General features: G+C 38.5%; 1 protein-coding gene across 1 annotated transcript; it reads right to left on the minus strand.

Annotated features, from left to right (window-relative positions):
* Nucleotides 1-6189: 6189 nt before the first annotated feature.
* On the minus strand, nt 6190-23805 carry LOC123506909. Its single transcript, XM_045259302.1, has 15 exons — nt 23530-23805; nt 20564-20735; nt 19739-19931; nt 18941-19139; nt 18277-18430; nt 17849-18027; nt 17281-17446; nt 13417-13706; nt 12839-12946; nt 11971-12134; nt 10184-10309; nt 9861-9992; nt 9582-9699; nt 9095-9249; nt 6190-8698 (listed from the first exon to the last, which is right to left on the minus strand). The coding sequence occupies exons 1-15, from the start codon at nt 23680-23682 to the stop codon at nt 8596-8598; spliced, it is 2412 nt and encodes an 803-aa protein (XP_045115237.1). The 5' UTR covers nt 23683-23805; the 3' UTR covers nt 6190-8595.
* Nucleotides 23806-24793: the final 988 nt, after the last annotated feature.

Genomic DNA, 24793 nt, shown 5'->3' on the forward strand with positions numbered 1-24793 from the left:
AGTCTGTTCCAGCCCCATTACGTATGCATGCACACGGGAACATAGATGCATAACTAAGCAGAAAACAAAGCCATCTTTCCTAGTCATATGAAATAGTCGTTAAGGTCATTATTCTATTTTCATCCAGTATTAATCTATTATTATATTTCTCCCATATTATGTCTTATTTAGTATTCAGGGGGTGACTTAGGTATTTTGAATGTTGAATTAAACAAACACACACACACACACACACACACACACACACACACACACACACACACACACACACACACACACACACACACCAGTACTGAGCCTTCACTGGCAGGATTACAAACCTATAACTCCTCAATTCACCTACCACATCTGTTCACAGTTGAGTGGTGAGGGACTGCAGCAGCATGAAAGGAGGTAAATCTAGCTTGTTTTTGTTCAACCTGGGATTCAAACCTGGTCAATAGCTAAGCACACCTGGCCTCACACTAGGAATGTGTTAGAGAGAGAGAGAGAGAGAGAGAGAGAGAGAGAGAGAGAGAGAGAGAGAGAGAGAGAGAGAGAGAGAGAACACCACTCAGTATGTGGAATAACACACCAGACTGGTGTTTAGGTCAAGAGAGGCTATGCTAGTCTTAGATGTGGTACATACTTTTATTCCATTGTAGATCAGTCCAGCAAACTTCCTTAAGTTTGTCAATATTATGTTAGGTTATTGTTGACTGCACAAGTTGTTATTGTCCTTGTGTATTTATTCTATTTATTTTCCTTTTTGAAAGTCATGGTGGATTTGGTTGTCAAGTGAAGCTAACATTGATTCAGAATGTTAGGTTGTGATTGACAAAACTTGATATTTCAGTTGAACCATTTCCCAGACAAGTTTCACAATTTTTTGCGGTCTGACGTGATCTGTGGTGCAGATCCTGAACCATTTGTGTGGCAAACCTGTCTGGTTTTAAGACTGGAGCTGCACACATTCAGATTCTTTGCATCAATAGTGATTCAAAGGAGTGAACATGCTGGTGTTCATTCCTGGTACTGGAAGGCTGTGGCAGTTAGCAGTCCCTGGCTCATGGTGCCATGTAGCTCTACATCAGCTGATGCATAGCACTGTCTTGACTCAGGTGTGTGTGGCACGGGTGGTTGTTACTTTTTCCATTGCAGCACGTGCAGTGTACAGTGGGGCTGAGTACTAATGTCTTCTTGATATGCTTCATAAGTATGGAATTATTCTGTAATGGATTATAATCTGTCATTTCTTCTTGATATGTGTAGTTATAATATGTTTTATGAATGCATTGAAATGATTATTAAATGTTATCTTCTATTGAGTATATTGTTGGTTGTTGATTTTGTAGCTGCATGGCAAAATATTTATCATAACCATCAGTAGTCTTCTGTAACTCCACTAAAATCATATATGTAGTTGTATTTTGTGTTGTTGGAATTACACTTCAGCCTCTCAATTTTCAGTTGCAGGGTGTGACTTTTCCTTATTTTGAGATGATGTCCAACACTTGCTGAAATGTTATGTGCTATGCATCCTGAGATGCCATAAAACCTCATGTACACAGTCACAATAATTGTCACAATAGATGTTATGGGTGGCAAAATTTTGAGGTTTAATGAGAATTTTTCAGTCACTACAGCAGCGTGATGACGAAAACAGTATTGTGTGAATTGTGTATAGCAGGGTTTCTCAGCCTGGGGTAACGTGAGAGGAATTTTGGGTGTACGTGACAGATTTCTGGAAATACTTCAGTTTTTAATAACTGCAAATCTGTTTTTAGAAAGTGGCCTACATGTGCTAGGCAATAGTTGTGTCCTCCACTACAACCAGGACACGTTAACAGTGTTAAAAAGGAGACTCTTTGAGTTATGTCACTAAGAGAAGCTCTCTTGGACTACAGTTGCCACACAATCTTGCAAACCTATGATGTTTAGTTCTGTTCTTTTATTTTTATAAGCTATTCACACACGCAGTGACTTACCTAGTTACAAGTTGCAACAGTGATTGAAAACTGTCTGATATAGTTGTTTTGGTAAACGTTTGGCATACTAGCAGCCAGTTGTAGAGTGTTTTCCCTGTGAAGTACTAGTTCCTATCAACATTAGCTCATAGTGACATACTCATATTAATTAAAAATTTTGTCTGCTCCACATATATAACACAATTTAAACTTAATAAACTAAGTCAATGAACCATGCATTCATTTTTACCGTTCCTGATGCTGCATTGTGGGTAAGGGGTACGTGACCAATACTGAAAGACTTCAAGGGGTACATAAGATTAAAAAGGTTGAGAACTCCTGGTTTATAGTATTGTTAAAACTCAAAATTCTACCAATCATAAGCTATTGTGGTGATATTGTGACTATAATACACAGTTCAGTACATTGCTCCACCCAGTTCATTCTTAGTATTAGGTTAGCTCAAGTCACCATCCCTATCCTTCAGCTGAATTCATCATTCCAAAGACCATCACACACTCAGTCTTGTTCTTTCTTCATAAATCAAGCATTCTAAGTTTGAGAGGTTGTAGTGCATGTTGACTTCTTATTAGTACAGTACATATACTTAGTGTAACTTAAGTAGTTCTGTTCTGACACGGTTGCCAGTATGTGATGTGCAAGCATCCTAATAAAAGGGACATCAATATGTTGTAAAACCAACCAAAGTTTTCTCACCAATTGCTTTGATAATGCTTACCTGTAGTAGACTGATGGTCATGTACCAACAGCAGCTCATTCAAGCAGTAGTGCACATTATTTATTCCATACCATGATTTATTGACAAACACTCACCAGGATAATATCCATGGTGAAGTGGTGCTTCATAAAAGCTCTACTTCACCAGATGAACTCTTAAATTAGTAATATTAGACAGCAGCTTCATGATTGTTTTTGGAAATTTGACAAGTTATGGAGATGCATGTTTAAAAAGTAAATTGTCCAAAGATGGTTGTTGGAGTGAGGTAATGTGATGATGTGTGATCTCTTTGACTTGTGGAAAGAAAGATCTCTTAAGAATGTCTGGTCAGTATGCAAAATAGCTATTGTGTACTTTGAGGTTCATGTTATATAACACAATTTGTATGCACAAAACTTATGTAATAAAACATTTCTATAGTACTTATTAAATTATGTATTTCTGAATCAGTATTGGAATTATTTCATTCTAAATGAATACTGTAGTTGTTATTCATATAGGATGCATGTCCTGGGATGAACAAATAGGTCAGTAAATCTTTACACAGCATGTCCTGGGAGGAAAGGAAATAATATTGGGAATTGATAATCTTTTTGACTGTCCTCTGTAGACTGGCATCTTCGGTGTGAGTTGAGCTACGTCTCTTTTGTCTGGAAAGACCAGGCAGCCAGTAATCCTGCTTTGTGTACATACATTGGTCATGACCTGACTTGCATCCATATTTATCTTCAGTCAGATGAAGTGATTAAAAATGAAAGGAGGCCATTCCAAATTGTTTGCATCCCAGCCATGGAGATCAGACAATTCGAATGTGAGTGAATTCCCTTCACCATAAATACCACCTGACTGTTTATTATGTTCATTATATCACACTGAATTTATATTTACTGTCAATGGATTTTTTTTTTTTTTTTTTTCCATCCTCTGTGATGGTTTTGCCCAAGAAGCAACAATGACACCAACATCTTTCCAAAAAAGCCAAGCCAGTTATGCAGTTGACTTTACAGGTGTTCCAGATAAAGAAACCCAAGCAATGCTTGGCTGGCTCAGATTACTACCTCTGTATTTACTTTCATGTCAAGACAAATAAAGGCAGATCTTGGCTTGAAATACAACTAGATTGCCATGTGCAGCAGTCCCATTTTATAAATGTTAATTGTATGCAGATGGTAAAAGTTGTTGAAGTGGTGGTAGCAATTGTAGTGGTGGTGGTGGTAATAGTATGATGATGATGATAACTGCAGTGGTGACCACAGATTTCTGGAATAGTTTTATATCCAACACTGAGAGTTCTGTGGTGGTTGCAGCTCACTCATTGCCTTTGCTAAGCAAGAAAGGAACTGGTTGGGTTAGTTGAAATTTTTACTTTATAATTTCTATCATAGCCTTTATAGTCATTGTGTTCAAGTTGATCTTTGTTGCAGTGAAAATGACAGTCAGGCAGGCTCATTAATATAAATATGAAATCCAGTTTTTTTTATTTTTTTATAATAACCAATAATTTTGATATGTCATATTAAGTACTGTTTGCATTAATTTCTTTACATTTAAAACATTATCACTCAAATTTGAAAATAATAACTTCTTCTACATTGTGCTGCCTTTGAAGATGAAATTGATGCCATTTTTCTAGATTAATGATTTGTACTTCCTCAGTGATTTTACCCCATTAGCCAGAAAAGGACACTTGGTCTGGTGTGTTCAGGAACCTCCACTTCTGAATTTGTCTACATGTCTTGCAATTTGTTTGCTTTCTTTACTGTTTTGTCAAATGTCATTGGCTGGCTTGTGGTCAGCCTCTGTTATTTACGAGGCTTGGGACAGTGATATTGCAGGTGATGGCTTAGCATTTCAACTAGAAATACAGCTAATGGAATTTTTTCTAAAATATTTTGTGGTAATTTTTATTGACCCCAAAAAAAACTCACCAAGCATGCTGTATACTTCTAAACAAGATGTTTTGTAGAGGGACTGCCATGTGTAGGCCTGATAACTTCTTGCAGCTTCCCTTATTTCATATTCTTGTCATATCTTTTTAACAAAAGTATTTATGGCATCTTTGATAAATTTAAATTCAGTTTACTTAAGCATCACATTATTTGGTAAATTTGACTCCATTCACTAGCCAGGACTAAGGATGATGTAAGCGTACATCAGCAGTGTAGGGATGAACCGTCTCCTTCCTCTCAATCTTGATGAAGTGGTAAAGGGTATTTTTAAATCAAATTACTTCATGATCTTTAAGTAAGCAATATGTACATTGTAATCTTTATATTGATTCAGTCTTATCAAAGCATTCAGATAGATGAAAATAACATGTTATGTATAAACATAACTCGAAAAATAACATGAGTTACGTATAAACATAACTCCATTTAATTTACTTGGTCATTAGAATAGTAAGTGGTGTTTCAATTATCATTGCATTTTGTCAAGAGGAATTTGTTGATACAAATTTGAGATGGTGTTGCTGCAGCTCTACAATTCTCAGTTTCTTTGCAAAGTTGTAACTCAAGCATAATTATTGGTTGCCATTGTGTCAGTCAGTGGTTAATTATTAAAACTGCCATCAGAACTTCAATTAAATCGTACTAAGATGTCCCTCAGATCTATTGAGCATATTTTGTTGCTACAGGCAAAATCAAGAAGTTGCACAGCTAGGACTTCAGATCAAGATGCTCACCATACCCATAGTGTTCTGCCAGGAGCCTCACTAGCACAACAGATAAAGATGTCAGTTGCTTGTTAATTCCTTGCCTATTAACATTGATGAAATGCTGGAGAACGAAGAGACCGAACAAAGACTGAACAAACTTCAATGAATGTTGCTATTTTTCATGATTCCAGTATAACATAAAAGCCAAACAGTAAAACTGCTTGCTTGGCAGTGGCTCTAGGCCAATGGTTCTTAACCTGGAGGACATCAGTAATTTCTAAGAGGAGCACAAGCTCTTTGGAAAAAACAGGCATTTCACTAATTATATTTGTCATTCTCTGATAGCATGGTCAAGTAATGAGAGTTTATATGAAAAGTGCACAAGTATTGTCATTTTCTCTAAAATCTGAGGGAATTGTATTCATGGTTGCAAGGGAGGCGTGAAGGGAAGGATAAATTCCTAGAGGGCGTGGTAGTAAAAAGGTTAAGAACATTACTCAAGGCTCTATGCAGTTGTATAGTGGTATAATGAAATAAACAATAGTTTTTTTTTTTTATTTATTTACTTAAAATATATATGCTATAATTATATAACACAATTGCCATTGAACACAAAAAAGTATTGTGTCCTAGTAAAATGATTGAGAAACTTAACTTATTCAAGAATGTATATTCTATTCATACATACACGCAGAGAAAAATCTATGGACGGCTTGTTCCTTATGAGTGGAATGAATTATCACACGGGGACGGATATTTCTTTGTATAAACGAGAACAGATGCAATCACAACTTCTATGGACGGATAGTTGCATTTGTAAAGGTGTGATTCTATCACACGGATATTTCTTTTTGTATAAACGAGAACATATGTTGTCACAACTTATATGGACAGATAGTTGCTATTGTTAAGATGTGGATAGATTCATTCTATTAAGTAATATTGTGACATGATTTTGAGTTGCTTTTACTACTAATTGTGTTGAAACAAGATGCAAGGATTACTTGATGTACACAGCAAGGTACCATTAACATACTAACACCTTTCAGGTTTACTTACAACAACACATGGAATGCACTCCTTTGGAATCCAGCATAAAACTAAGTTACTGATTACTTATTTACACAGTGCCTTGTGAATGTTTAAATTTTAGAATACATCTGTTTTGCAATGCAGCCACAATATTAATAATATGGAAATATGCAGATATTTTTCAATCTATTGCATCATGCTGAAAGTATTTCAAAGCTTGAAATTTTTCAAGAAAACAACTTTTCAGATAAGTGTTTTGCTTATCAGTCATTTTATGATGCTAAAAGAGAGTGGTCTTTCTTTGAAATACATGTACAACATACACGAGGAAAAAGAACACTGTTCCAAACTGCAAACTCAGAATGTATCCACATCAATCATAAAGCACTGAAACTTCTTAGACATGTCACACTGAGATTCAAGACACATTTGTACAATGTTCATCATAATGATTTTACAGAGAAAACAGAGAAAATATAAGTTATTCTAAGCAGAAACAGTTCTATCTATACTTGTGCATTTTGTGGCTTTGTTTTAGTTGTATGATGAAATTTGAGTGTGTCAGGGTGTCATCCTACAGACTGTGCCAGGCAATGGCCTTATGTCATAGAGACACCATGTTAACATCCAATTTTTTTACTTATCACCAAAATGGTGATAATGTTTTAAGATTGTACTGCATGTTGACGTGATGTTTCTATGACATAAAACAATTGTCAGACACATGCCTTATAATATGTTCCCTCCCCAAACTTGAATTACACCACATGACTAAACAAAGTCCTGAACAGCATGTGTGTAGAACATTCAACTTTGAATAACCTTTACTTTCACTTCATAGTGTCAGGCTGGTATGTTAGTTAAAATATTTGGCTAATTCTTAAGGGGTAATCTCCAGTCACCTTTCATGATGAAGGAATACCGTGGCAGATTCCTTTAACATAAGATTTTAGTACATGTAATATTTAATATAAAATGTATAAAACTACCTGCTTCTAGATAAAATGTTCTCCACAACCCCAGTACTGTATGTAATATACATTCATTGGAGACTCCTGTTTGTTATCTATCATTCACACATTCAACTCACACACTCTCTTACTCAGCCTTCCATTGCTCCTCTTGTAAAATCCATCAATTTCCCCTTAATTTCAAGAGAAGTCTTCCTTTCATACTTACAGCATCCCCCTTCTCTATCATATCACTTTTCATACTATAAACATCCAAAATAAATGTCTTAAAAATGCACCATAGCATCGAGACCCAGCACAACTGAAAGTCCATGAGGGAACGGTTTGAGCTTACTAACTTCCTATGTACAGTACTCAACATACCTAAGTATTGGACACCCTGGCTGCAGAGATCTGTATGGGAGAAAAAAAAAAAAAAAACGATCCTCTTGGTTGTGATCCAATTTTGTCAAGTCGTCAAAAGCAATCAGGAGTCTCAAGGAAGCAGATTATTCAGTTATTTTTTTATTTTTTCTGCTTTCTTGAGGCTCATGATCAGCCCAAAAATTTCAGATTAATACTAACTATACTATCAAACAATTAATTATCTTATTATTGTGCAATAATACGCCAGGATGCAAGTTCCTGCTTTCCAACGTGCCCGGAGGAATGTGAGGGGAGGCTATTTATTGGCCGCTCAAAGCTGAGGGATGCAGTGACATACTGGTAGGGGCTGATGCTTTTGGCTAAAACAGTTCAATCTCGCGAGGACCATACGTTTCTTACCATAAATATCAGACCATCAACCAGGAGGTCCAATACTTATGAAGAGAACTGATGCCCAAAGTACTTTATGGGTATAAAGTTCTCTTGCAATCTTGCTAACCATAAATACTATGTTAATGCTGTAACATTCAAATTAATACTTTTTATATAAGTAAATTCATAAGTTGTGTAAAATTTCTCTGCCATTATAAAATTTCAGAAAATATACAAACTGAAATGTGTGTTCAGGGCTTGGATGTTTAAAGCTATGTCAATTCTAAATCCAAACACATTCACACATTTAATAAGAACAGCGTGCAACATGACTCCTGTTCTTAAAAAAGCTAACCCTGTCCGCCTCAAATAAAATCACACTGCTTATTTGAGAATCTATGAAAAATGTCATACTTGGTTACAGAAATAATTTAAATTGTGAAATAACAACCAAGTGTTCACCTGTTGGAGAGACATCTGAGGCACTTTCACTGTAGTGTTGTATAACGTCTATTAGCGTCTAAGGATAAGACTGAAGAACAGTAGTGCCAAAATTATAATGGAGCTGCTCTGTAGCGTAGCTGCACCTGCTACTCGACACTTCAAGAAGTCGTACCTAGAATGATGAGATAACTTGACAGTCAGCTTGAAAACTATTCCAGATTTTTGTTAGCATATGCTAAGTGTTGTAGTATATTTGATGGCCTATAAGACCCCAAGAATGCTGATAAATTTTTTTAAAATGTAAAGTTTATCTCAAAACACAATTTCTGTAAGGACTAGTATTCCAAGGTTCAAGCAATACTAAGGGTTTTTACTTGTAATATAATATATTAAAGATCCAATAAGGATCTGAATTCACATGAGAAGGCAGCTTCAAATGTCAGGTGAATCCATCCTTTCAATATGCAAAACAAACTCTCTCTGCCAAACTGAGGTGTGTGAAATAAGATATTTCAGGAAATTGACATTGACCTTTCTTTCCCAAACTAATAGTTCCTTCAGCCCTTACCTTGTTTTCTTGTTGCGGACAATGTTGATATACTCGGCCTCCATCAGCTGGCCATCAAAGTAAGTAATAGGATCTTCAAAGGGATACTCGTAGCCCTGGATGCACTCGCATTTGTAGCCTCCTGTGTCAAAGCCTCGTCCCTGGATGGGTACACACTATGGGAAACAAAGGCACAGATTACACACCATTATAGAGAAGTAGTTTAACTTCTAATCCTGTACAGCAGGAGACCATGAAAATGTAGCAAAGTCCATTAGTATCAATCATGTCAGACTTATTAAGTAAAATTATCAGTGATTAATGTTTCAATACAATCTTTGTTTGCAGTGGACACAAAAAATTAGTAAGCCCCAGAAGACTTCCCTTTACTTCTATAGGTTATAAATTACTTAAAGATGTTCCTCTGCAACCACAACACCGATGTTGTCTCCTTCACTATTACTACACATGCCAAACCTTTCATACTTGTAAAGGCAGGTTTACTTACATAGGATGTCTTCCTGTCACAACGGTGGGTGTCCTTGAATGCATTCTGAACAAAGTATTCATTTGGACACTGTGTTATGTCCAGCTTGAGGAGATCCATTGTGACTCGGATTGCACCTCTGAAAGCACACACAATTGAGCACTTAAACTTCAGATTTATCACTAATTCATTCAATGAGAAAATATTTGGAATTTGGAATGCAACTTTCAAGACATAAGACAGGAAAATTAGCAACTTCAGAATATATAATCTGTTTTTTTTATCAACTACACTACGCACTTGAATTCCAGCTTGGCCCTGAGTGCATCCCACCCAAAGAAAGGTGCAGTGTAGTGGATCACCCATTTCTTCACAAAGCCATCACAGTCAAATTCTGGTACACTCCACTGACCATGACGCAGTTCTGCTGCCCTGTGGAGATGAATCAGAGCAGTTGGAGATTCTGTCCACAATTATGACAGTTGGAATTGTTATGCCCAAAAGAAAACATTTGGCAAAATTCTGCTGCCTTGGGAATAAATGATAGCAAATTTCAAGATTCTGTCGATGATTATGAAATAGTTGATTGATAATGATTTGTCCAGAGACCAGTAGACACTTACTTGTAGAATGTTGGATAACGCTCATATTTCCTGGCATACATTCCCGTGGCATTCTGTCTCAGCTTCAGCCTCAACCAGTACTTCTCCAGGTCATCAAAATTGGTGGACCATCTTGTCTTCAGTTTTCTGTGAAATAATGAGGATATTATAAGTGAGTACTCTTAGGCTTGGTAAGTTTAGGAGAAACAAGAGGTGATTTCAACAAGTGTGGGGCTGCCGTGGTACAGTGGAACCATGCATGCTTTGGGGTTTGAGGGGTCTCCAAGCGTACGGGTTCGAATCATGTCCACAGTCTGAGTGTAGGTTGGGCTTCCTCACTCAGGGCAACGGCTTCCTAGCAGGTAGGCTTCGAGATAGGAGGTATCCCCTTTAGCCCATAAATTCCCATGAAAAGCCCACATGGTGTATATATATATATATATATATATATATATATATATATATATATATATATATATATATATATATATATATATATATATATATATATATATATATATATATATATATATATATATATATATATATATATATATATATATATATATATATATATATATATATATATATATATATATATATATATATATATATATATATATATATATATATATATATATATATATATATATATATATATATATATATATATATATATATATATATATATATATATATATATATATATGTAAATATAAATAATTCAACCTAATGTTCATGGGAAGGATGAAAAGTTTGCCAAAGTTAAGAATTTAGTACTGTAATGTTGGTCTATGCTGAAAAGCTTGCTACAGTACACTAACCACGTAAATTATCAAGTTCTATTACTAGTATCATCAGATCTATTAGTAGTATAAAACCCTGTCCTGACAGGCTTGCCCATAAATGTTGTCTACACAACAAAATTGATGAATTGGCAGACATGCCTGATGATGCCAGTAGCATGGCACCTACAATTACTAAGAAAATTTATTGTATTGCATAATTCCTGTGTATATAAAAAAAAGGTAAAAAAATATGGTGCAAAAGATTGGCTAAAGAAATGTTGATTGAAGCCAAACAACAATACTTCATGAACTACAAGATTGTCGTTTCAAAATTATTTGAGAGCGAGCATAAACACTTACATCTTACTAGCAAAGGTAGAGCCATACATAATGCAAAAAAAAAAAAAGATACAAACATGAGAGACAGCATAACAGAAGTTCATTTAGAAGCAATGCTGTGATTTTTAGCGACAGGATGTACGTATTTGACTTTACAGTATAGTACATGTATATCCAATTTTCTTTTCAATGTCATCTGTCAAAAGGGCATTATAAAATTTTCTTATCACTGCAGCAATGGCCTTCAGTGCTTTTATGTGTTTGTGTTTGTTTCACATTCCGTAGACATGGATTCTGAAGAAAAAAATTCATTCAATATGCTCGTCACTACTTTAGACCAATTAATTGTAGGTGGCTCACTAGGTTCCCTGGGTTGGACATGGTAAGATGTGAACTGTGTTACAATGAGATGAAATATGGAAGAGAAGCCAGTTATGGGTTCACTTTATCAACTTGTATCAGGCAGGCAGGGTTGAAGATCCAGCAACCAGGCACCGCCTTGGTGATTTCACTCAACAGGCACTCCAGCAATTTGATGGTTTGCCCATCAAATGAGCCCGCTAGAGGGAATGGCCGCTGATCAGGCCTGCTTCTCTGGACAGGCCTAAGCTATGGATACCTCACCAATATACAAGTGTCCAAGACTAACACCACTGTCCTGCTAAGGTAAGAGAAACACACCTGAACCACGGCTTGTTGACATACGAGTCCCGAGTGGAATTGAGGCGTGCCAGGTCCTCCATGAAGAACTTGCGAGTGTTGAGAATAGTCTTGTAGGCGTGTGGAGCAAAGAGTGTACGATTGGTGAACTTCCCACGGTCCCAGTACATTCCTGAGGCCCAAATCTGTGGACAAGCAAGGAAGAGTGAGCAGGGCAGAGAAAGAAAAAGGATGGGAAGTTTGTCAGTTATCCCTAATCATACGCCCTAAAATCTTTCTTCATACCCACAAAAAAATCTTTCATCATAAGCCCTTCTTACAACAATCATGGCACATCTGGTTGTATCTAAATTGCTTGATCTCAAAGTAACGTAGTCATGAAAGTCAAGTATTGCTGATATGTAATTATTTTTTGAATGAGCCTGTGTAATGTTACTTTGTTGTGGTGAAATAGTGAATGAGATGAGATGTTACAGATATACTTCAGCATAATAAATTTACCAATACAAGATGAGTTTACAATGTTGCAATGATAAGTGAACCAACAACATCATCCATCAATTACAAATGACCATGTAGGTTACTGGTTTGGTCAAGTGGACAGAAAAGATAAAAGTTAGTGGTTAGGCGTGATGAATATTTTGCAGTAGTTTCTAGGTTTGATGTGATAAGTTTCTAGATTTGAAAACCTTAAAGCCTTGATAAAGAAATACAAAAGTTACAATATGATGATATACCTTAAACAAAACCACCAAGAAAGACACCACCTAACTAGATGCAGCAGATATACAATAAAACACAAAATAGATGAATAGATGATAAAGTAGTAAAAAGGCAAGATCATTTAAAAAAGAATAGGAGAGCTTTAATGATGAGTAGAGTGGCTTACCCTGCTGTTGCCCAGAATGATTGACAACACCTCTCCCATCATCTGGTCCTCTGTGAGTGGCCGGTCCACCACCCTCACACCTGAGAAGATTTCCTGGTGGTCTACAATCTGCAGGGAACAGCAAAATACAGTTGTAGATTTCATTACATGTAAGTCCATGGGTCTTTGTAATTTTCACTGTTGTTGTCACAGTTTAGGATGTTACAGCAAGGAATTCATTTATCATTATTCAATCCTTCTGTGATATCACATCCAGTCACTTTCATTTAGCAATCTCAAATCAAATTTTGCTCCCAAAGTATGAGGGAACCAGAGCATCTGAAGACTGACTCACTGTACCTCATTCCAATTTTGTACCACACTGCACTGAATTGTTGAAAATAAAAATACTGCCCCTTGTTTTAATCTGTTAAACCCTTCTGCATTACTCTTGAAAGTGACTTGGCTATTCATTTCATTTTTTTTACCACAGTACCCAGACACTTCATTTCATTCATGAAAGAACAATCCCCAATATGTGAAGACACCTACTACCACCATCACCAGAACTAAAGCACAACTATATTGCATCCACCCACCTGGAGGAAAGAACTCAGGAAGTTAGCCAGACGGAGTGCCATTCTGGCCTCATTCTCAAACTGAGCCTCCACACCATAGGCAACGTCGCCGCGCAAGACAAGGTCATCAGGGGGGAACATGTGGCAGTTCTCTTTGGTAACAGACTTGAGGAACTCAATGACCTGGTCTACATTGATGGTATTGGCACGCAGCGCCTCTGCACCCGTCACATTGTTGAAGTCCTTGGAGAGGTACTTGTATCGCTCCCACGGGGACATCTTGTTGTAATCAAATGGCAACTTCTGGATCCCTGCAGAAGTTCATTGTTAATTTATTGTTCATGAATAAAAGAAACATGATACAATTTCAAAGTTCACTTCCAAGTTAATTCACAAGAAACTGCAAACCAAAGAAATAGTAAATGTAAGTTAATAACCAGAACTATGGAACACCAGGATGGTAATTCCCTCAAAACACCAAGGGCACCAAATAAATTAATAAAGCTACTCCTATACATCTGTCTACCTGTAGGAAAGAAAGGATGCCTCACACCTCACATCTCTGTCTCTAGGCCTTCAAAGAAGAAGACTGGCAGATTGAGTCTACACCTAACAACATACTCAAGAGTGAAACCAAAGCAGCTTACATTCATGTCTAATGAAAATGTAACAAAGACTGTCTGCCAACTTGATAATAATTGTAGTGACTCCCTGTTGGGTAATGCTGAACAGGCATGTGGTGAGTCCTGCCAGTGACCGTGATGGTGGAGGTTTAATCTTGCTCTTGATTATGACCACATACGGCACAGACCCAATATGGCTTCCATGTAAAGCAACACATATTCACAGAGGTAGTAGTGATATGACCAACCAAAATTCAGCTACTGAGATCACTTTAGTTTGAGTAGAGTCTGGTCAGCCTAAACCACCCTGCTGCTACAATACTCATTCTTCAGTTTTGTTTGACATCCTTATTTTCCCTTTCAGAGTTGGATGATTGAGTTATTACCAGTCTCCCCAGTCAAACAGTCTTTCATCCAACATACATCCTTCTAATATAGATACACTGGACACTGACTTTCTCCAGTCCCATTCTATGTAAGGCAGGGGTTCTCAACCTTTTTCTCATTACGAACCCCCATGAATTATAAGACCATCTAACCGAACCCACAGTAATTTGACATGAAACAATGTTAATTTAGTGAATGACTCACTCAATATGCAATGGTATACTGCAAAGGATATTAGATCAGTCATCTAAGTACCCCTGGAAATCTTCTTGTGAACTCGCCCAGGTTGAAAATCCCAGATGTAAGGTAAGGAAATCTGCCAGATGTTGACCAAATAAATATAACTCCTCTCGAGATTTCTGGCATCTAGCCAATAATATCTCTAACAACTTTACTTCTTCGTCTTTCCCTCCTTTACTTCATCCAGATGGCTCTACAGCTGTCTCTTCTTTTCTAAAGCTGAACTCTTCGCTCAAACCTTTGCTACCAACTCAACTTTGGATGATTCTGGGCATATTCCTCCTACTCCTCCACCCTCTGACTACTTCATCCCTAAAATTAAAATTCTTTATAAAGACGTTTTCCTGGCCCTCTCTGGCCTTGATTCTCGGAAGGCTTACGGTCCGGATGGAGTCCCTCCTGTTGTTCTCAAAAACTGTGCTTCCGAACTCGCTCACTGCCTGGTCAAACTCTTTCATCTGTGTCTCTCTACTTCTATTTATCCTTCTTGCTGGAAGTTTGCTCACATTCAACCTGTCCCTAAAAAAGGTGACCACTCCAATCCTTCTAACTACCGCCCTATAGCTTTGATTTCCTGCCTTTCTAAAGCCTTTGAGTCTATCCTTAATAGGAAGATAATGAGGCATCTATCAGCTCACAACCTTCTCTCTGATTGCCAGTATGGTTTCCGTAAAGGCAGATCTACTGGTGATCTTCTTACTTTCCTAACTGAATCTTGGTCATCCTCTTTTAGGGACTTCGGTGAAACCTTTGCTGTCGGCCTTGACATATCGAAAGCCTTCGATAGAGTCTGGCACAAATCTTTAATTTCTAAACTACCCTCCTACGGATTCTATCCTTCTCTCTGTACCTTCATCTCCAGTTTCCTTTCCGATCGTTCTATTGCTGCTGTAGTAGACGGTCACTGTTCTTCCCTAAAACTATCAACAGTGGTGTTCCACAGGGTTCTGTCCTATCACCCACTCTCTTTCTATTATTCATCAATGATCTCCTAAATCTGACTCAATGCCCTATCCACTCCTATGCTGATGATACCACCTTGCATTATTCAACAGCGTTCAACAGACGCCCAACCCAACAACAATTAAATGACTCAAGGCGAGATGCTATAGGACGCCTAACTTCTGATCTTTCACTTGTTTCTGATTGGGGCAGAGAAAACCTGGTTTTGTTCAATGCCTCAAAAACTCAATTTCTACAACTATCTACTCGACATAACCTTCCAGACAACTATCCTCTCTTCTTCAATAACACTCAACTTCCCTCTCCTCTACATTAAACACACTCGGTCTATCCTTCACTAAAAATCTAAACTGGAAATTTCACATCTCTACTCTTGCTAAATCAGCTTCCAAGAAGTTAGGTGTCCTATGGCGTCTTCGTCCATTTTCTCTCCCTCCCAGCTGCTTGCTCTGTACAAGGGCCTTATCCGCCCGTGTATGGAGTATGGCTCTCATGTCTGGGGGATCCACACACAGCTTTACTAAACAAGGTGGAATCTAAAGCTTTTCGTCTTATCAACTCTTCTCCTCTAACTGACTGTCTTGATTCTTTAAGTCACCGCCGCAATGTTGCATCTTTATCTGTCTTCTACCGCTGTTTTCATGCTGTCTGCTCTTCTGAACTTGCTAACTGCATGCCTTCCCCCTCCTGCGGCCTCGCTGCACAAGACTCTCTACTTCTTCTCATCCCTATTCTGTCCATCTTCCTAATGCAAGAGTTAACCAGTATCTTCACTCCTTCATTCCCTACACTGGTAAACTCTGGAACTCTCTACCTGTGTCTGTATTTCCACCTGCCTATGACTTAAACTCTTTCAAAAGAGGAGTGTCAAGACACCTCTTACGTTAACTGGACCCTCCTTTTAGATTTTTTGTTTTTCTTTCTCTACTTTCCTCTTAACAGGGCCTGGCAACCAGCGGGATTTTTTTTCCAATCCCATCTCACACACCTAACAACTTAAGCAAGTTTGAATACCTTTCCCTGTATCTGACCTGGTGGTTAAGTGGATCTATTTGAGAGAACATCAACTCCACACTGCCTAGTCTCTAGCTCCACGTACATCAACTCCACACTGCCTAGTCTCTAGCTCCATGTACATCAACTCCACACTGCCTAGTCTCTAGCTCCACGTATATCAACTCCACACTGCCTAGTCTCTAGCTCCACGTACATCAACTCCACACTGCCTAATCTCTAGCTCCACATACATCAACTCTACACTGCCTAGTCTCTAGCTCAACCGACATCAACTAATCTCTCAGCCCCACCTACACCAACTCCACATTGTCTAATCTCTCAGCTCCACCTACATCAACTCCACACCAACTAATTTCTGAGCACCTACACCAACTCCACACAGGCTAATTTCTCAGCTCCACCTACACTTAACTCCACATCAAGTAATCTCTCAGCTCTGCCTACACCAACTCCACACTATCTATCTCTCAGCTCCATCTACACCAACTTCAAACTGTCTAATCTCTCAGCTCCACCTACACTTAACTCCACATCAAGTAATTTCTCAGCTTCACCTACACCAACTCCATACTATCTATCTCTCAGCTCCACCTACATCAACTCCACACAGGCTAATCTCTCACCTTCCAAAGTCTGATACCAACAAGATACTCACATCCAATAGGGGTGCACATGAAGGCATTGCGATACTGGTAAAGGGTGGCACGCTCTATCAACTCTCCCAGGTAAGGCCGGCGCACCACATTAGGCAGACGATACCCAGGCTTACACCGGCACTGGTATCCTCCCCTACGGAACCCATACCCATCCAAGGGCTCACACTGCAGGAGTAATTCAGGGTCAGTGTATTGGTTATTATGTCAGTGGTGAAGCAGGGGATGGCTGGATGGTGTATTTAGTGGGTCAATGGTTGGTTGTGTGAGGAGTTTAGTCATGAGGGTAGGTGAGTATGGTAAGACTCAAATGATGGATGGATTGGTGGTTAGGATAAATATGTGTGATGAATATGGTGCATAAATCGTTTCGAAGTAGAAGGTTGGTTGGTTGGATGAGAGCAAGACCATGATGAGTGAATGTAAAAATGGGTTAAGACAAACACCAGGTGGTTATTCACAGCTATTCATAGATGCAATAATAATGACAGTGTAAATTTAGGTTAATATAATTATAACATGTCAAAATTCAGGTATATGATGACACACACTAGAACACACACACATTACCTCAGTAGTGTCCTTTTTACATCGAGCCGTGTCTGCAAATCTATTAGGACCAGAATTTCCTTCTCCTTTTGGACACTGGTTTATGTCCACCCGCTCAAAGTCCATTTCCATGACGGCAATTGCAGTGCGGGTTGGAAACTCAATGTGACGGAACTGTGTGTGACGCGGGTGCAAGTCAGCTGGGAAGGGCAGGCAGAAATATTAAGATATTAGCACTCTATCTATAACAGGATGGCAAACCACATAGGCTTGCCGAGACAAATCACCACACACATACTTTAGTCACATCAGCCACTACACAACAGCCAGGGAGCTTAGGCATAACACAGCTGGCCACATACTTCCACAGCAAGGCCTCACAGCATACACTGGTTTATCCCTGTATGCAATCACCATTTAAGACAACAGGACCAGCACTGCACACTCACCTACTGGTGTGATGGCTGGCACAGACCACTTGTTGGAGCGGCCACAGTCAAAGTAAGGGCGGGTCAGTTTAACAGGGCCGGGTGTCTCGTCAGCAGCATTAGGGCCGTGGAACACAAAGGTCTCATTGGTGTTGTTAGCATAACGGATCTTCACCTGCAGAGACAAGAAAAGTCAACAAGCCTCAGGAAGCTACATGTTCAGTCTGCATTATCTAGTTCTAATGGACAGGAACTTTAAGTTATCACATGCATATTTCTGCCTTTCTTACTGCATCCTTCTTACCTACTTCCCATTGTCTTGTCTCTTCTGTCAACACTAGTCCTCCTAACATACTCATAACTCCCTCGTTAAGCCTTCAGTTCATTCATCCTCAAAACTTTGCTGGCATATCAGTCATTACTACTAGATAATATATTCCTTTCCTTTTACTTTGTCTTATGTACAGCAGACATCTTCTGAACCATTTTGAATCACCTGTCGAGTATATACCTACATGTGTGGCTTCACCTCTCATGTAAAAGCTATAAGACAAGATTTTTTTTTTCTTTTCCTCTTTTTTTAATGTTAGAGGGAGACTCCTCAGGCACAAAACAGAAGAAAAAAGGCTTACTGAACATCTTTGCTCCTTTGTACACATATAGTGGCACAGGGTCCCATACTTGCCTGGTAGGTGGTGAGCTTGTCCTGCTGTAAGTTAGTGTAGGGCAGCCAGGAGTAGTACCACTCGTTGGTGCGGTAGTCCTCCAGGGTGTAGTTGAGGGAGCGCTGGCCCTTAGGCAGGATGGCACCGAGATCCTCCACCTGGAAGAAGTTGAGCGTCGAAATCCTCTCCAGATGAACAGGGTCGTTGTAATCATCCATCCTAGAGAGAGAAGGAACTGTGAGCCTTGGTTCTCTATCAATCAAAAAGCACATGAATTACTTAAGGAGTTATAAGTCTGGTATGATAAGTAAGATAATGAAAGCTTGTTATGAATTGTGTGGCAATCTTGAGTACAGGACACACAGAGATCTTATGGATTTGGGTTCTGCAACTTTTATTTAGCGCAAAACTTAGTGCTAACATAACCACATGCATTATTCCAATCAATACTCCTGCTATCCTCATGAGATCATCTCCAACTTTTCAAACTTATTTTTTATGCTATAGTTTCTTTAAAACATACCTACTTCTATAGCTTAGCAAAAATAAAATACATACTTTTCTTTTGGTTTATCAAAACAACATATTAGTGATCTCAGTGCTGACAGAGACAATAGCCATAGCAGTGTAAGGGTTATGGTGGCAGTGTCTCCCCCTTGGGTAATGCTGGACAGGCACATGGTCCTGCCAGTGACCATGATGGTGGAAGTTTAGTCTTGCTCTGGTTGTAACCACAAAAAGTACAGACCTGATGTGGCTTCGATGTAGAGCTGCAAATACTGTCCACAGAGGTAAGAATGAAGGGAAGGCTGGCTAACCTAAATGTCCTCGGAGCAAAGAGTGGCAGTGTCTTGTTAAAGAACCCCTTGTATGAGGAGGTGTAGGCCATGTTGGGCTGGAAGTACACAGCACTGGAGTTGATCCTGGGATTGGCTGCTACATCCGCCACAGTGGAGAGGAAGTAGTACATGAAGCCTGGGTCATACTCTGAGGCACTGTCTGATGCATTCACTGTTGTGGAGAAAGGGAGCAAGTCAGAAAGCTTTGAAATTCTTATTCCCATTATCAGTACTTCTTTTATCATTACTCTTGTGGTTTTGTGGTGCATATCCAGTCCACAATACCCACAATCGAGAGGTTCAGAGATAAATACTCAGGCTTGTGGAGATAATATGAATATGTATCACTAGTCACAGAAGACTTTTATTCACATGCCAAAGAAAATGGATGGATACAAATGAAGGAGTTGTAATTTTGTTGGCTGATAGGAATAAACACCTCAGCAACTGCACTACTCCTTACTAATTATAACTATCAAAGATAAGAAAAAGTATATCAACAAAAACTAAAATACAAGAAAAATAAAAGAAAAAAAACTCAATATAATAAAGATACAAGACCCTGAATACATAAAAGAAAAAAATGGCAAATAAAATAAGAATAAACAAGTAAAACTTGGTAAACTCTGGAACTCATTTAAGAAGGAGATGTCAAGACATTTATCCCAATCTTTTGGCTTACTCTATCAGACCTGCTCAGGTACAGGCATCTAAGAGGGCCTTTTTGTTTGATCATTTAATGTTGCCCTTGGCCAAATTTCCCTCTTACATAAAAAAAAGAGTAACCAAACACTGTACACTCACCAGCAGGCCTCTTGAAGCGTGACTGCAGGATGTAGGAGAAGAAGAAGCCACGAGAGTGAGCCATGTTGTGGAGGTGGTAGAGGGCCGTTCTGTTTGGGAAGATTGGGTTGATGTTGATCTGCTGGATGTCCGGGAGGTGTGATATGCTGTCATCTGGCAAGTACAGGTCTTTCTGTTGGGGGAAAGAGGGACTGTGGTTATAAGTGGCTCAGTTTAAGAGAGAAGGACTGTGGCTGTAAATGGTTTAGGAATTTTGTCTTAAAAAAAAAAGGTAACTAAGACCATTTGACAACTTAACCCTTTCACTGGTGGGCAGAAAATGTAAATAAAATAAATAACTAAAGCTGTTTGTCAACATCATCCTTTCAATACTAGTTTATCTTTCCAATTATCAACTAAAACTTTTAAAACTTATTTAATTTATCTATAATTTCTTATAACTGCGGGTATTTTAAGGGAATTTACATGCTAAGGGAAGTATTTTGGGTATCTCCTGTCAGAAACCTCATCTGTTTGTGAACCGTTACCCTGAGAACATGCCCTTCCTACCATCAGATTATGGTCTGTACTCAGTATTCAAATCCGTGTGCTTGAGGACCCCTCAGCCCCCAAAGCATGTGTGGTTCCACTGTACCACTTTAAAACATAGGTACTTATGTAGCTTAAGAAAGATAAATTCACCTTATTCTTTCAGTCTATCAAAACTACATATTAGTGATCTCAGTGCTGACAGAGATAACAGCCATAGCAGTGTAAGGGTTACCACTGGTTGTACAGTGGCAGTGTCTCCCCCTTGGGTATTGCTGGACAGGCACATGGTCCTGCCAGCGACCGTGATGGTGGAGGTTTGGTCTTGCTCTGGTTGTAACCACAAAAAGTACAGACCTGATGTGGCTTCGATGTAGAGCAACAAATACTGTCCAGAGAGGTAAGTGTGAAAGGAAGGCTGACTAAAATCCACTTAGATCATTTTTATCTTTGGTATAACAAGGGTGATGTAAGCAAAATTCTCAGGATCAATAATAAGAATAGAACAAAAATGAATGAGTTTATATAAGGAAGGAAATGGTTCTTAGTAAATGAATAGAACTGACTCAATAGTCAGGTTGTTAGTATTGAGTCATTAGAGAAATTCAAAAAATGATTAGGCAAATTTATTTATTTATTTATTTATTTATTTATTTTTTTTTTTTTTACATTACAAGGGCACTGGCCAAGGGAAAACAAAGTGTTGGAAAAAAAAATCCCGCTGGTTGCCAGGCCCTGTTAAGAGGAAAGTAGGAGAAAGAGAAAAAACAAAAAAATCTAAAAGGAGGGTCCAGTTAACGTAAGAGGTGTCTTGACACTCCTCTTTTGAAAGAGTTTAAGTCATAGGCAGGTGGAAATACAGACACAGGTAGAGAGTTCCAGAGTTTACCAGTATAGGGAATGAAGGAGTGAAGATACTGGTTAACTCTTGCATTAGGAAGATGGACAGAATAGGGATGAGAATAAGTAGAGAGTCTTGTGCAGGGAATGATGGATAGACATAGGTAAACATGCTTCACACAGGAACTGCCATGTGTAGGCCTGATTGCTTCTTGTGGTTTTCCATATTTACTACATTCTTGGCCTATGAAAATTATTCAATGTAAGAGTTACCAACCAGTGGCACAGTACATCACAGGAGGCTGCCAAAAGTATAAGTGTAAAAGTCTTGGCATAGGAAAAGAAGCAGTAATGATGAAGTGAGGCACACTTATGAGTCATGTCACTCCCAAGCTTCTTACACCAACACTAAAGGTCACACTTGGATGCCCTGCCATTACTGTAATTTTTTATTTACATTTTATTACTGAAAGCTACACTCGAGCAGTCTTGGCTCATGGTGGCAAGGCTCTACCAGGTGAGTTGATCCCAAACATCTAACCTAGGCAAGTTTGAACGAATCAGCTTCAGCTGCACACTGTGACAGCACCAGTTGCTCTAGGTTGTCGGTGATGGCAAAGTTAAAAGTGCCGTCACTAGCACGTTTTATGTCACCTTTGTGAAAACTAACAATCTTTTGAGTATGCCTCAGCACACAGGGACAGCCGTTCATCTGTACTTTCATCTACACAAACCAACATGAATCCACTCACTCTCTTTGTAGAGCTACTTTAGCTGCTGCCTGCTAGCCTCTCCCACCCAGTGTGACAGTATCACTGTCCTCGCTCATCCAACATTACAAAAGAAATGCATAATTGGCAATTCACATGGTAAGTCACCAGCCGAAGCAGCCCAGGGCCCCAACTCACCATGAGTGTGGCTCTGCTGACCAACAGGCAAGCAGTGGCTGTTGTGTACCTTAATATAAGCTTTTGTAAATTGTAGACGAACCAAACAAGTTACAATGATACCCAGAGTGCAGGAGCAGAACAACACAGAACTTCCAAGTGTTAACATCTAACGAATCATACAAGCCACTATATGCTGTCCTGTTATTATCCACAAGTCATATGTAACATGTGAAATTAAACGATTTTATAGGTTTTTTATACAATCAATTTCATGTACTAATTATTATTTTAAAAGACAATGTTTATGTAACACATTTATGATAACATTTTCTTTCATTAGACAACTCTAATCGTGAAGATGATCATTTCCGTAAGACGATTTACATAGAAAATGACGACGGAGAGATGAAAGTTGTCGGAAACCTGAACGAGTGCTAATGTGTGAAGGCGCCTTTAAAGGTTAGTTCACCAGGACGGTCAGTGAAGGGAGAGAACACTTAAGCTGGTGGTGAACACTGAAGAAAGGAAATTTCCGCCAAAGGAAGAGTCAGGATGTACTTCACTTTTGAAAATGATTAATCAAACACAAAAATAACAAAAATACACGATAAAAATAAAAGTAAACAAAATATATATACAAAGAAAAATTACAGGCAAACTAAATCCACTAAAGGCAGACCTACAAGCAGGAAGCAGTCTACCACTCACCAGGGGCTTGATGAAGCAGTTATCTGGGGTCACACTTCGAAACAGGTGATCTATCTGGTCAAAGGTATCCGTCTCGTGGTACTCAAACTGCGCCATTATCACCCCTATAATGGCCGCCAGACTCCACCACACCAGCTGCCACTCGCCCCGCATCCTGCCCTACCATCTGTGGGCTTTCAGGGGCTAAGGAAGGGCTATTACCCGGGGAAAATGCAACTCCCCACCTTGCACTACACCTGCGTCCTTTGGTAGCCACACCTGGTAATGGCGCCGCGGTCTCGGTCTAGGCGCAGCATAAAGAGCGCCGTTTGGGTCTTGGTCTGGCGTTTTCTGGCTCTCGTACGCACCCATCACTGTTGTATCCTCTATTGCTTGCTTGGATTTGATAGTGGTTTTGTTGCTTTGGGATAGGACTCAATGCTTGCTTTTGTATGAACGTATTGGAGGGGAATATAACAATTATTTATTATCTATTTTTACATGATATATTTGCGTTTTTTTTTTCTTTATGAAAATCAGTCTAGAAAAAAAAAGTTATTCGTATTTCTACTTTTATATTATCATCTTCTCTTCCTATTCATAATTTTGTATTACAATAACGTGTATACAGTTTTGCTTTGTTGTCATTATGTAAAAATTGCAGTTAATATATATATATATATATATATATATATATATATATATATATATATATATATATATATATATATATATATATATATATATTATCATCTTGATATATATAATCTATCGAATAACTTTCACATGACTTCATACCAGCCATTACTCATCCTATTCTTACCATAACCAATGGATACAGGAGAAACCTGTCTATCTATAACTCATATGCATGATATATAAATATTTTCATGTGTCATTAATTAAAAATAAGTTAAGGTTATTGTGAGCTATAAAGAGATAAACGTTATTTATTAAGATATTTAGGCAACTTAAAGTAGGAACACTGTGTTTGAGTGATTATCGTGTACTGGCAGGCAGGCGGCGCATTCAACGCATCCGGTCAACTGCCAAGGCTGAAGGATGTCTGTTGAATATTTCTGAGCCTTTCTTATCCCATCATACTGCGTCTACACTTCCCCATGCCACCCTTCCTGTAACCTTTCTGAATCAAACATCAGAGTGTACCTTGCTATATTTAAACGAATTATTTGTACATCAAGACAAAGGCATCTCTTTATCTAACTGCGCTTGCTTGCATAATAGACTTGCTATGGCTATGCTTTCCTAATCTCATCATTCTTTA

The sequence above is a fragment of the Portunus trituberculatus genome, chromosome 21 (genome assembly GCF_017591435.1).
Source record: "Portunus trituberculatus isolate SZX2019 chromosome 21, ASM1759143v1, whole genome shotgun sequence".
Taxonomy (NCBI): Eukaryota; Metazoa; Arthropoda; class Malacostraca; order Decapoda; family Portunidae; genus Portunus; species Portunus trituberculatus.